Source organism: Rhyacophila brunnea, unplaced genomic scaffold (genome assembly GCF_057557595.1).
Source record: "Rhyacophila brunnea isolate RB1 unplaced genomic scaffold, BYU_Rbru_1.0 scaffold_23, whole genome shotgun sequence".
NCBI classification, from domain to species: domain Eukaryota; kingdom Metazoa; phylum Arthropoda; class Insecta; order Trichoptera; family Rhyacophilidae; genus Rhyacophila; species Rhyacophila brunnea.
Genome location: NW_028232893.1, coordinates 800,707 through 815,979, shown reverse-complemented (window position 1 = coordinate 815,979; position 15,273 = coordinate 800,707). Strand labels below are relative to the sequence as shown.

Sequence of the window (15,273 nt, the reverse complement as noted above, 5' to 3'; positions counted from 1 at the left end):
ATATAATTATGACTGATCTGGCATATTTTTCCAATAAGCCCAGTTTCGTCCACATTCAAAAAATTGTAGTGGCAGGTAATCCTCATTTTTATGATTCCACCTAGACTCATAGCATTCATAGCTTCCACTGTATCTGCATGGCTCGGCAGCCTCACCTGTTACGAGGGTGGGTCAATAAGTCCTTAGAAAAGCCGACAGGTGGCGCGACTAGTACTGTAAGCGGTTTGTTTTCATGCAGCGGCACTACCGATTCAGTATGCTGCGAAGTTTCAATCAGATTGGTCGGGTTGTTGTGTGTTTCTCGTACATTTAAAAAAAAAATTGCTTGTTTACAAAAAAAAGGAGAAAATTGAGTTTAGAGCTGTTATTAAACATTTTAATATAAAAGGGTTAACAGCAAAGGAAATAAAAAATGAGTTGGATTTAGTTCACGGCATATCTGCTCCTTCACTTGCAACTATTTATAACTGGTTAAATGAATTTAAACGTGGGCGTACATCAACAAAGGATGAACCACGCTCAGGACGTCCTGTAGAGGTGACTACACCAGAAATGATCAATAAAATCCACGATATGGTGTTAAGTGACCGAAGATTAAAGTTGAGTGAGATAATTGAGGTTACAGGGATCTCAAAAGGTAGCGTCATTTCTATTTTACATGACAAATTGGGCATGAAAAAAATTTCTGCAAGATGGGTGCCGCGTTTGCTCACAGTCGACAATAAACGCAATAGGGTGGTGGCCTCTAAAGCCCTGTTATCGCTCATGCAACGCAATCCGGATGAATTTTTTCGTCGCTTTGTGACTGTAGATGAAACATGGATACACCACTATACTCCCGAGACGAAAGAACAGTCAAAGCAGTGGATTTCGAAAGGCGAACCATGTCCAAAGAAGGCGAAAACCGTAAAATCAACTGGTAAGGTTATGGCTATTGTATTTTGGGATGCACGTGGAATTATTTTCGTTGACTATTTGGAAAAAGGAAAAACAATAACAGGGGATTATTATGCATCTTTATTGGACCAGCTAAAAAACAAAATTGAAGAAAAACGGCCTCATTTAAACAGGAAAAAAATCCTCTTTCATCAGGACAATGCCCGTGTTCACACATGTTTACGATCAATGGCTAAAATTGAAGAATTGAAGTTCGAATTGGTCGACCACCCACCGTATTCGCCAGATTTAGCCCCCAGTGACTTTTTCCTTTTCCCAAACTTAAAAAAATGGCTAAGTGGACAAAGTTTTTTTTCAAATGAAGAAGTCATCGATCGGACAAATGCTTATTTTGAGGACCTTCCGAAAACTTATTTTTCTGACGGTTTAAAAAAAATTGAGAAACGTCTAACCAAGTGTATTGAGCTCCAAGGAGATTATGTTGAGAAATAAAAAAAAAATACAAAAATAAAAACTGTTTTAATGCTTTTTTCTAAGGAATTATTGACCCACCCTCGGACTTTGATGTTGTGTAGTTTATTACGGCTTTTAAATTTTTGAAACCGTCCGTGGCTTGCAGTAAACATATTAGTATCAACACTATTCATCATTTTTACACTTTATGTCTTCAAAACAACTCAAGGCTTTATCCCGTATGAGTATAAGGCTTATTGGAATTTGTTGTTGCTGCACATCTTCCATCCATATAACCAATATTTCTGTTTCTTCTATTCATATTCCTTTTCTCTTGGTAATTATCATAGATTGCATTACAGTAAAACCTCGTTAATAAAAACACGGATAATTCGAAATTCGCAGTAATTACAAATTTTTGCAAAAAAAAAGTCCCTTGAACATTATTTTCATATAAAAGAATACCTTTAATTCGAATTTATTTCGTAATTATTTCAGAGTACTGGCATATAAAAATATTCAATAAATCGTAAAAAAGTACACTATTTCATGAGCCAGTCATTGGAAAAATTTCAATAAATCTTAAAAAGTCATTTGAAAAATGTTGACAGACTTTTTTTAAAACATCATAAATTACTTATTTTAAGGTAATAAAAATAATCCTGACATTTTATGACCCATTAACACACACGGAACCGGAAATTTGCTAGGAACATCTATGATAGTAAACGATATTAATAAAAAAAAAAAAAAAAATTAAATATTTTCCCCATACATTTCATATTTCGGTCCCTTGGAATTCGTATTAATGAGGTTTTACTGTACTACTAATTTTTTTACATGATCCATTTATTATATAACATAATATTCCACGTAAACACAAGTGCAGAGAAGCAAACTGCAGCAAAAAAGCATATTTTAAAAAATCACGTAAATACGAATTCACGTAAGTCGAGGACTTAATAATGTATTATGTATGCATTGAAATAAAACCACGTGTTAGAATTTAATATATATAATTTATAATAATATAAGTCTCCCAACATAACAATCGTAAAACATGATTTTAAAATGCAACTTAACGTAATGAAATAATTTGTAATTCGAAATTCGTAAACAAACCAATAATTGAAAGGCATATTATTGATTTAATCAATATGTAATATTTTGAATATTGGATAATATATAAAACAAAAATCTGATTAAATCAGGGTTATCAAAGCAATAATGATCATGAAATGTTAATCTCAAAAGTATAAATAATTAACAAGAACAATAATTCAAACATTTTGGTATGAGTTTTAAATTACAATTCACAAGCGACACTGCAATATTTTCTCATCACTTTGAATTCAATTCGTAACAAATCAAATACAAGATTTAATATTTGACAATTGTAAATTAATTGTCATATCAAAACGATGAACTTTACTCTGATTTGTACATTTCATTAAATTTGGTACATCCAATAAATACTATTAATTACATAAAGAAAACAATTAACTCACAAAACACATTTCCGTCTAAAAACATGTTGTAATTCAACTATTAACGTTAGTGTAAGTTTTGTCAACGCTACACAAAATGGTAACTCGATATTTTGTAATAGTTTATTAATTAATAATTTGTATAATTTTCCTAAATACGGTATTTCAACATACTCAGTGAATAAAGTTATAAATCAAGATATCCAAAAATGAGTTACAACTATATTATCCAAACTATTATTATTGATTTACAATAATATTCACTGAAGTGTCGATTTTTGTGAGCGTTGACAATGTTTTTTCAATCTCAATTCTCTTTTTTTCATAGTATCTTTGATCCCTATTATCAAAGGGTGTAAATGTATTATTTTACAACACTAAAACCAAATAATATATCTAAAGATATTGTCGTCTACGATTAAATTATTTTAGCGTAGATTGTCTATCGCAAAATGCCACATCGAACTGAACTATTAGGCCACATTTAACAACTGTTTATGTTAAAAGACACTGCGCGATATTTCTATTAGACCGTAGACAATCATTTCAACTGTTTTACTTTTCATTGTGCCTAGAAAAATTATTTATATATAATTTTTTATGATAAATAATAACTTATGACTAATTTTTTTGGTGAAAAATAAGCAGCAGAAATGATTGTAGATTGTCGAAATACTCGAATTGTAAAAATGATGGTAAAATTTCAACAGAAAACAATAGTTAAGTTTAGACTGACTGGTTTTTATTATCAAATATTAATTCAATGTGAATTATTAATAGACGTATTAATATCGTTAAAATAACGAGTTCAACGGGAGAAATCACGTTATTATAATTATTTCCCATCAAAACTGTCGTAACTCAAATATTTTCATATAAAAAGTTCACGGAAGAAAGTGATATCTTGACTTATGACGAAATAATGAAAACCAATCAGCCTAAACCGATATGAAAAACAATAATAATGATAATCCACTTAAGGATTCTTGGCAACGAAGTCCTCTCCCTTCTTGATGTTCTTTTTCAGTTCTGGGAGTGCCTCCTTGAGCAGGTTGGTCTCGTACGCGTTGAGAGTTCCGTTTCCGAGGTTCTTCTCGATTCCGTTCTTTCCGAGAAGAAGCGGCGAGGCGAAGAATGAGGATTCGGTGATGTCTGACTTGACGTACGCGCACTCCACAACGTTGGATTCGCCGTTGAGGGCGCGGATCAGACTGAAGGCGAACTGTGCTCCAGCGTGAGCCATTGAGAGCGTAGCCGAACCAGCACCAGCCTTGGCTTTTACCACCTGAGCGGATGAAGAAATTACCAAGTCAATTAAAATATACACTGAGTTCTAGAGGTTCTACAGGTAAAATAACAAAAATCAAGTACAAAAGGTTTGTGCCATTGCGAAGGGCCAAATTAAATGAACAAAAATATAAAATCTTATTCATTTTTCAACATATTATTATAAAAAAAATCCTTGTTGGGCTGCAGAAAAACATCCCGAGGGCCGGGTTTGCTCATCACTGATATAAAAAATGCAAAATTTTGCATATTTGCAATTATGCATTTGGAAGAATAGGTAAAAACACTTTTAATGCAATGTAGCTCTAGTTATTGATTAATTTCATCATCATTAGGTATGGTGCAGATAGTTAAATTGGTAGAGCATATGGGTCGGAATCCGATGGATGCGGGTTTAAACTTCCACCCGGCTCAAATATTTTTTCTAATAGGTATGTTTCTGAGGTTATTCAAAATTATGTATATTCAATAACAAATGTTACATTCTGAAATCTGCAATTGTATTAGATTTGAATCAAATAAGACCCTGCGTCGACGCACGTCTACACCGTGAAATGTTGTATCTGAAATAGATGGCCGTATATTAAAGACCGTCCAAACTCTTTGGGTCAGTTCTTCAGTTTGCACTTTACAGGAAGCCAGCAGCAAACAAATTAAAAAAATAGCCGATATACTGGATTATTTGTTAAGTTAGGTTAGGTTTCGTTTGGTTTGAATTCATGAATTTTGCCAAAATCACCGATGAAAATTGAATTAATGTTCGTATTGAATCTAATAAAATTGGATACCGTATAATGATAAGAAAGCTCACGGTGAAATGTTTTACGTACAATTTACATGTAACCCATCTACACACGTCCACTGCAATGACGTGTGTCTGCAGCCAAGCAACCGAATTGTTATTTTTTCATGTTACAGTGTTACAATATTACATAACGTACAACGGAAGATATTTTCTGAAATCTGAATCCGGTGCTAATAATTTATATTACATTATATCCACTCTGTGTAGGCATAAATTCTCCACTTAGAGGTTGGAAAATGGTACTACATTTGAAAAAGATCGATAATCACCTCAGTTCCAGCATCCTGGATCCTCTTGGTAAGGGCGTCAATCTTAGCCTGGTCGAAGTCGGCTTTGGGCTTGCACTGGCTGAGTAGAGGAATGATGGTGACTCCCGAGTGACCGCCAATGACTGGAATGACCACATCTCGGGGATCGATGCCCTTCGCGGCTCCAATGAAGGCGTGTGATCGGACAACATCAAGGGTTGACACTCCGAACAAACGTTTAGGGTCAAACACTCCAGCCTGGTGACAAGTAAAAAAAAGTAGTTAATTTTATATTCATATTACATATCGTACATGGTGTAGCTGTCGAGTTCGGTACATATTGTTTCATAATCTACAATGTTTAGAACCTGATAATTTTGCACAGTTAATGTCCAAGTATCCACAAAGTAATCACAATAATTCGTATCGCCCAAAATATACTAAAACTATTATGGTTTGGTTTTAGGTAAGGTTTGATTGATTTTTAAAAACTAACCAACACCATCTGTAAATTGTAGACTTAGTTCAACGAAAACAAATACGTATTACTGACAAAGTTTATTGTGGACTATTTATGTCGGATCTTAACAGCCTATCTCCACCCTTCGCCACTGGTCGATAGTATAACTTTATTTTTACTCAGCAACTGGATAGTTGATAAAAAAAAGGTACTGTTCGGTTATCAGGAATACAGCGGAAAACACATTTTGAAAATACCCGATATACTGGATTATTTGTTAGTTTGGGTTAGTTTAGGTTAGGTTTGGTTAGGTTAACCTAACAAATAATCCAGTTTATCGGGTATTTTCAAAATGTGTTTTCCGCTGTATTCCTGATAACCGAACAGTACCAAAAAAAATCATCACTCTCCTAGAATAATAAATGTTTTATAACAAATCACTGACCGTAGATATGGCATTGTAATTCGCATGATTGTGATAAGTACTCTTATGAAACAAGGATAAATAATAAATTCTATAATGTCAACAATACTAAATCAGTGTATCAGTTATCAATATTACTAATATTGTAAACAGTTTGCACAATTCTAATAATATATAATTCTTATCTAAATTCTAAGGATTAGAGATATGTGATTTTTTAATTTGACAAAAAAGATTTATTAGATTATTATGTTTTCTATGCTGTACCTAAGAGATTAGGTATGGTACCGATATTGTAGCTCGGTTTGATATAAATAAAAAGGATTTCAAGTTATGCACATTTATATTTTTTATAAAAATCATGTTTTTTAGGATGAATATAAAAAATATTAAAACTATGAATTAGTCAAAAAGGTAAAGCATAGAAAACTTAATAAACTAAATTTTAATAATAAATATGACCACAAAATATATGTAATAATAAGATGGGGTCCTTTGACAAATTCACATTTTATAACTTTTTTCTACAATAATTGTAAGTTTATCTTTGACTTAAAATAAAAAAATATTTTTCTTTTTAATGTTTTCAGATACATATTATTTATTAATTAAATACAGTTGAAATTGTAAATTATCAAAAAAATGTCTCAAATTGCAAACTTCATATTAAAATTTATCCGTTAGGTGCCTCTGGTAGGTAAAGACATTGAAGCCTTAAAATTAAAATAAGAATTTCTGCAAAAAATTCAAACGCCATTATCTTGGAAGAAAGTTTTTTGAGTTGTTTCCTTATTGAAATATGTTATCGAAATGAATATAAGTTCATAATTATAATTATCTCACCATGAAAATATGAAATAAAAAAAAACCAGCTTTAACTTTAAATTTGGTACATGAAAAATAAAGATTTTAGAAAGCATATTAAGGCTATACCTCAGTTGAGGCATGGTTTAAAAAGATCGTGGCTGGGCGATGCACGCATTGCGGGTCGCGGGTGCAAATGACGCATGCCGAACGACGAAATATAATTTGTCATATAAATCCAACATGCGTCCATTTAATGTTCTGTTTATTGTTCTATTAGTAACAATAATAATATATTCATTGACATGTTTTCTTTTTCAAGTAAATGGGTAACGTTTTTAGTCATATTTACGATTTAAGAATTAATACCCCCATCGCCATCACGAAACTAATTGACGTATTCACACCTCGATGTTCGCTCTCAGAATGCCAGCGAGTCCATAATTTCATCGCGCCTATAGTTGAAAATTAATTGCCGTTACACTGATGTATCGTCTTAAGTATTATATTGTACATTTAACTGCCGTAAATTTTGGTAGCCGATAGATTACGAATCAACTCAAGACAAAGCTTTAAAGTTGATTGTCTCGGTGTCTTAAAACTGTTCATCTTCATCTACAAATATATGATAAGCCCCAATTGAGACTTCCATCGCATACCTTAGTGAGTACTTCAGCGGCGATAGGCACGGTGGAATTGACGGGGTTGGAGATGATTCCGATGAGGGCCTTGGGGCAGGCGATGGCGCACGCCTTGATGAGGTCACGCACGATGGACGCGTTTGTGTTGAAGAGGTCGTCACGGGTCATGCCCGGTTTGCGGGGAACTCCAGCCGGGATTATGACCACCTCAGCGCCTATGGAAACAGAGAACACAGTTAATATAACACTTATACAATAGACTGGTTAATTAATTCTTCTTAGGAATGAAGGAATATTTATTATTAAGTGCTAACAGCAGTGGTGTAGTGCTGATTCGAGACTTTTTTCAGGAAGGAGCGCGCTGCAGCATTTTGTCAAATAATTCTCTTCAATATTATGGTAGGTACACACAATCATTTTGAATCATGTGAATATATCGTCTCAGTTCTGGCAGAACACACTAACTGGAGAATACTAGTTTTGAGTAATTTGACTTTGAAGTTGTTAAAATGTTTGAAATGGTCTATCATGTGAGTTTATTAAGTAATCGTAAAAAGGATGACTTTAAAATAAAGACTGTTTATTTATTAAGAAGGTTTCCAGACGGTAAAGTTTGAAATAAGGAACATTTTGGTATAACTAACTCAATATGTCATTTTTTCGAATTAGTGTCTTCTGCCAGAACAGTGACAATATAAAATATAGGTATTTGAGGGTAGAATCAAGCGAAAGATCTTCGGCCCCATCTGCTAGGAGGCATCTGGCGATGCGGCTTCAATCACGAGATCTATATCTATAAGCTCTCTGATGAACCTGATATATCATAGAGTCAATGAAAAAAACAAATACAGTACCTATCTAAATATCGAGGGTATACTTGCAGAACGCATTAAGTGAGTTTTTGCTGTTTTTCTGTTTTAAATGCCAAAATTCTTAGAATTTTACGCTCTACGTTCTGGTAAAACGCACTTAGTCATAGGATATACTGGTAAGAAAATAGAAACTGCATTAAGTCATATTGTTATTTTTTTATACTGACAGAAAGCATTATATGACCTATAATGCGTTTTGTGTGTACAAAATACAGGACTTGTAACATGGCATATGCATTAAGTGTGACATAATGCATTCTGTCAGTACAAATTTTGTCAATAGATGTCACCATAGGGCATAGGCCATACCTTTGCAATTTTAATTCATCTGTCTTTAGTGATTAGTGAAACAATACATTGAACCATTTGAAGAATTTATTAGAATGGCTTCGTCTCAAAGAGCTAAACATAATATATTAAAGATGTGTTGGAGTTGTTCTTATGATCGCAAAAAAGATTACATTCTAAAAAATGTTGAGATTGAAATTCCCGTTGATAGAAAACCAAGGAATGAAAAAAGGAAATCCAGACAAAACTAAAGAGTTATTTCTTTTTCAAGAGTGGACAAAAAGTCAGAGTCTGAAATATTTTTTTAGAGTACTTTACACATTTCAAATAGATCAGTAATTCACGCATTTAAAGAACAAGAAGACGTGGAAGTACAGTTTACGTTACACGATCGTAGAGGTAAACATCCCCCTATTCACAAAACAAGCAATGAGAATTTAATCCATATAAAGTCTCACATAGAATCCTTCCCGTTTATGGAGTCACTACACGAGAAAGGACATATATATATAAGGTAATATTTAGACAGTAAATTAACAATTTGCAAAATGTATAGCCTGTGTAAAGACTATTGACACAGATAACCTATCATAGAGTGTTCTGCAAAAATTATAATTTATCGTTTTTCAAACCAAAAAAGGACCAGTGCACATTTTGTAATAAATACAAAGTAAGTTGCCCCGAAGACAACATCATAATGGAAGAGGATTTTCAGAGTCATTTGAAAAGGAAAAATGAATGTCATTCTGAAAAAGAAAAAGATAAGGATATGTCTAATAATGAGTCCTTATTCATGACTGTAACATACTATCTTCAGAGTGTGTTACATATACTATCCACAGAGGTTTCACTGCTCTATTATAAAAGAAAATTAAATATGTTTAACTTAACTATTTACGAAGGTCCAAAGCCGAATAAAGGATTTTGTTTGGCTTGGACCGAAATAAATGGAAAACGAGGGAGCTGCGAAATAGGAAGTTGTCTCATGTGGTATCTCAAGCAGCTTCCATCGAGTGTAACTGAAATATCTTTCTTCTCCGATACATGCGGAGGCCATAATAGAAATTTGCAAGTATCTGCTCTTTTCTTGAATCTATGGAATGCGATTCTATGCATAGTGCCATAGAAAACAGGCAAAAGTTTGCGTCGATTTATTGTGCCAATGACTAAATGATTTTTAAATGTCTCGTTTCATTTCGAAAAAGAAACCATACGAAGCAAGCGAGCTAAAATATACTGACTTTTATGACCTCAAATTTTTGTCGAATCAGTTAATAAAAAATAAAAACTTGGCGTAAATTGGCTAAAAATGAAATGTCTTAAATATGAAAAGGAAAAACCATTTACCATTCAATATAAATATAATTTTAGTGATGTGTACGAAACAATAAACGTTTTAAAAATTAGAAATGCTTCGCGTATCAACCAAATTTGTTTTGTAGAAATCGAAAACATTCCACAATTATAATATAAAAATCCATTAAAAATAAGTTGTGCAAAAAAAAAGGATTTGTGTGAAAAAAGTGTAATACTGGACATTTTTCATTGGTGGTTTCAACAATTATCTGCCGAGAATAACAGCCATCCAGACTTACTTCCGGAGCCCGATATAAATGATTCCGATGCCAAAAACGACAAATAATAATGAACATTCTTTTTTTTAATATTAATACTGATACTAATCTAATTGTTTTCATAAATAAGTGCAATGTGCAAGTGCAAGGTGCAAAGAATGTCAATCAGAATTAAGGCTAGTCGTAATATGTAGCATACTATCCAATCTGCATACCCTTCAGAGAAATGTTATTGTAGTTTACGGTAAATAATTTAATTCTAAAAAAAATCTGTTTAAAAATTATTGTGATTTATTATTATTTTCATTGTATTTTTTCTATATTTCTCTAATTTGAAATAAATAATGTTATTTTCACTAAAAATATTATTTTTATTTGTATTATTATGTACCAATCTAATCATTAACATAAATAAATATAACAATAATGCATTGTCATTTATCTAATAATATGTCAAAGTTAGCAAATAGTTACTGACAGAATGCATTATGTCAGCGGTCACTTACATTTACATTTTTAAAAAAATATCCATACAACTTATCAACATCAAATCTTATGTTTTGTATGCCAAAAAGGTTATTCTTTATAATGTAGAAAAAAAATATATAAAACATAAAACATTCTACGTGGGAGAAAGCTTTGAAAAAAAAATTAAGCTATTAATGCGATTATCTCAGAACTTGTTTTAATGACTTAATGCTTTCTGTCAGTATACCCTCGATATGTACATAATTAAAATGTAGTTTTTAAAACAACCGAAAAAAAAATGCGGTTTCTCCATATTTCTATTTAAATAGATCAATAAAAAAATTGAATAAAAACAAATTTTCAAAAAAATAACTATATACAGGACTTAAGCTGGCCATATACGTACAGTTTTCGTAACAGGTTGAACATGGCACAGACAATAACTGTTCAATAACTGTACGTTAGTGGCCACACCACAGATCAGTTTAACTACCCCATTTAAATCTGTCGAACTGTCAACAGACGTGCCCATATACGTACAGTTATTGTCTGTGGCAGAGGAAGTGTCAAAAACTATGGAGGTTAGGTTCGTGGAGATAATACACAGGGGTATTATTTAAATTAGTTTTAGGTAGGGTATACTTGAACGATGATACACGAATAATTTTACTTTGAATTTATTATGGTTATAATTGTTTTTATTAGAAACAAATTGACATAAAATACACACCTATGACGTTGGTAAAATAAATCATGATTTCGCTAGTGGATTGTGTATTTTATCGATTCACCGAAACAATATTATACACATTCATGTAAATATAAAATATAATCTTTTCTTTTGAATAAATTATTCCCTTTAATGGACAGTATTAATTATCTATTTGGTCATATTTTTAGAAAACGGTAATATTTATAAGGGCATTGATTTTATATAAGTACAATAAATTTAAACATGCCACAAAATTATATTTACATCAATCATCAGTATAATAATTAATTACTATGATATTATTAAAATATTATGTACTTAAATTTTATTTAGATTTACCAACATTGTCATTCACAATTAGGTATATTAATTTATGTTTTGAACGTCAATAAATAATAGTCTATATTTTCACAATAACTTAATATTTATAATGCTCTCTAAAATTTTAACATTTATATTATATTGTATAAAATAATATGTTTACATAAATAACTATAACTTTGTTTTACTCTCGTAAAAATAAATAAAATATAATATTTGCGATCTCCGCGTACATAATATTATTACATTTTTAATAATAAATGAATTTGTATTTTATAACAAGCAACACCAGCCGCAGTTGTATCGCGCGGTATATTCTACTTTACGTTACCAACATCTAACGTCATCCGAGAACTTTCGGTGAGTTGAAATTCCAACAGTTTTACAAAAACACGGGAGTGGGGGGGTCACTGGCAGTTTGAACATGGCACACATCTGACAGGTCGAAAACTGTCCATCTATGGGCGCAGCAGATTATCTACCAAAGATAACTGTATGGCCGCCATTACGTATTAACTGGCATGTTCAACCTGTTACGAAAACTGTACGTATATGGCCAGCATTAGAGATCATAAAGTTAAAAGTCTATGCTAATTGATCTCATGTCTCCTTCTCTCTCGAAAAGATTTTAATGGAAATGTAAAAAAATGATAAACACATAGTAAATAAGTCATTTTCATAGAAGATGTTTCTCTGCTTTGCATCAGTGCCGACAAAAGAATTTGGACTTAGATAGAAGGAGTTATAATATATGCATTCCAGTGGCGGAGGGTGGAGGCAGGCTGTTAAGATCCGACATGAATAGTCGTATTTGTTTTCATTGAACTAAGACTACAATTTGCAGATAGTGTTGGTTAGTTTCGATACGACAAAATTGTGCACACTTCTCAATCATACATATTTATTTTCGTTGGATTAAAAATACATATTACACATATTGTTGGTTTTTTCCTAATCTTTCTAATTCATCAAGCCCTGCCTAAACTTAACTATAATAGATAACAAATATTTTTCTATCTATAAAATATCCAAAGTTATATTTGATTTTATAGACAGACGAGTATTTTTTGACTATTATTTATTATGGCATGGATTCGCAGAGTTTAATTGAATTTTAAAAACTAATTTCAGATGAAAATTACAGAAAATAAAAATATTAAGCCAGAAATTAAATGTACTAAGCATATTTTTTCCCGACCAAATCCGATCGTATGGGCCTCCACAGGGTGAAGGTTTGTATTGACAGATTTTGTTTTTACAAGAAATGGATGTCAGCCACTTGCTCAATCTATTAGCTCCATACTCTGACTCATACACAAATTGAAAAAACAATATGTGTACTTGCCAGACCCAGGATTCGAACCTGGGACCCACGACGCTATAAGCCGAGGCTTAAGCAGCGCGGCCATCGTGGGTTTAAAATTTACTAAAACAAAATGTAAATTCTAGACAAGTAAAATGGGGGGGGGTTCTATTGTATATTAAAAATGATGTAATTTCTTTAGCAATAATAAACACAATATGATTTCACCGATCATAGGTTTGATAATTAACAGTTCTCCATACATGCTGTTAAAATGGCAATTTTCCCTTTCTCCTGACAACACTCCAAGAAGCCAAAGACTTCGACATTCCTGTCTTATGCGTCAATTACATTGACCTACTTTACGAGCTGTTTGTTGGCGAATTCAAAAGCGGACGATTCAGCTACTGCGATTGTGATGATGACACACAAAACTTTCCATTCGCTGAGAAGCCACAAGCCAGCGACTATCATGACAGAACGTAGTTCATTTTTTTACCGGGAGGTTGCTACTGCGCTCTACTGCGCAGCCACAGTAGGCCCACACGCCGGCGTGTAGCGTGTAAAGTTGACCGGCTTTCAACTTTTCTCGGTAGATTGTTTACAATCTGCTTGTTAGCTTGTTCGATGATGACACTGGGCGACTTTACAGGCAGATTGTAAATTCGCCAACAAGCAGCTCGTAAAGTAGCTCAAAGTAATTGACGCAATAGTGGGTTGGATTTTTTTTGAGTGGTAAATTAAAAATAATAATATGGAATAGCTACCTACTATATTTGTGTAACAATACATACATTTTGATTTATTTTGAAAGTTTTTGTTGATTATATGGGGTACTGTATGTACCTATATTTACCAAAATATTTAGATAGGTATTTCGAACACCTAATATACATACAGTTCTTACAATTAATTTACATATAGATAAGTACTCAATTGCCAATTGCTTTGATTAAGTATATTGTAAAAAGTTATAAGGTCCATACAACAATTGAAATTTAATTAATAAAAGGTAAAAATCTGGTGGATCCAAAGTTCAAACCAAATAATATGCAATATCATCAAATTGATGGGTACCTACCAATTATAATAAGCAGATGACTTTTCTATGATGCCCTTGGTATCAGTATATTATGTTATGTAACATTTTAAAAACAAACCACACAAAAATAGATCTAAATATACACAACACGCCTAAGCCAAATGCAAATATTTCTATCTGGATTTATTATTTATTGGTTTGTTATTCATTTTGCGGGAAATAACGGTTAATTAGAGTCGAGATAATGATGCTAATTTTAGATGTTTTTGTGATGTCTTTTTGATATGATAAAAACTCACCTTTTAAGGATTCTACCAGCTGTTCTGATCCGGTGAATCCTTTGACGGCTGCTGGAGTGTCAATATGCGAGATATCAGCGGCTACTCCTGGTGTATATGGCACAATGTCGTAAAGGTTCAGCTCTGTAACTGTCGGGTTCAGCTTGAGAAGAAGTGACAGCGGCTGTCCGATTCCGCCGCCGGCCCCCAACACTGTCACCCTGCGGTTGTTCTAAAACAAACAAAACACATATTAAACAATCCACATCGGCATTATGACGGAGTTTTAAGTCAAGATTTGGTTGTCAAAGTTTACGGAATTTTACCGGGGCAAAGTCGAACGACTTTGAATGAACGTACCTGGCCTGTCGTGGAGAATGCCTGGACATTGTTTTTGACAGCCGGCAGGACGACTGGCCTTACGAGACGGGAGAACATTTTAGATATTGTGCAAATTACACTAGACGTAACACTGACTGATAAGCGCACTCCGCGGTCCTTCACTGACCTTCAGGATTTACGTAAAATGAAATCGTGAAAATGGGCCGACCAGTGTTACCAGCTTCATCAAATTTGTATACCACAGCAAAAAATATTATAAATTTACCTACCTACCTAAAAAAACACAATATGCTTTGCTCTTACAAATTAATTGTTTTACAGAATAATTTTAAGATTATAAAAAATTATAACGAGTAATTTTATAGGTACTTCATTATCAAATCTGAAATTGAAAATAAACACCACTAGTGTCTTGTATATTATTTACACGAAACAGCCTCTTTATTCGAACAATATTCTTTTATGCAGAATAATGTTAAAATATCGACAAGAGGTGTTTTCAAACCTGTTACAGACTACCTACAAAATTATCTGGAGAATGGCCAAAAATGGAACTACGAACTACCA

General features: G+C 32.7%; 1 protein-coding gene across 1 annotated transcript; it reads right to left on the bottom strand.

Moving 5' to 3' along the window:
* Nucleotides 1-2,388: 2,388 nt before the first annotated feature.
* Nucleotides 2,389-14,869, bottom strand: Mdh2 (malate dehydrogenase 2). The gene is made up of 5 exons (XM_085950471.1): nucleotides 14,725-14,869; nucleotides 14,386-14,596; nucleotides 7,525-7,721; nucleotides 5,199-5,435; nucleotides 2,389-4,122 (listed from the first exon to the last, which is right to left on the bottom strand). Exons 1-5 carry the CDS (start codon nucleotides 14,800-14,802, stop codon nucleotides 3,814-3,816), a joined length of 1,032 nt encoding a protein of 343 aa, XP_085806597.1. The 5' UTR covers nucleotides 14,803-14,869; the 3' UTR covers nucleotides 2,389-3,813.
* Nucleotides 14,870-15,273: the final 404 nt, after the last annotated feature.

Bases quoted from the DNA above. Each gene is read 5' to 3' on its own strand.
- Mdh2 (XM_085950471.1), bottom strand. From the start codon at position 14,802: ATGTTCTCCCGTCTCGTAAGGCCAGTCGTCCTGCCGGCTGTCAAAAAC. The intron at 5,436-7,524 runs GTATGCGATGGA...ACTTGTCACCAG, and splicing joins CCGCTGAAGTACTCACTAAG to GCTGGAGTGTTTGACCCTAA. The intron at 4,123-5,198 runs GTGATTATCGAT...TCATCCGCTCAG, and splicing joins TCCAGGATGCTGGAACTGAG to GTGGTAAAAGCCAAGGCTGG.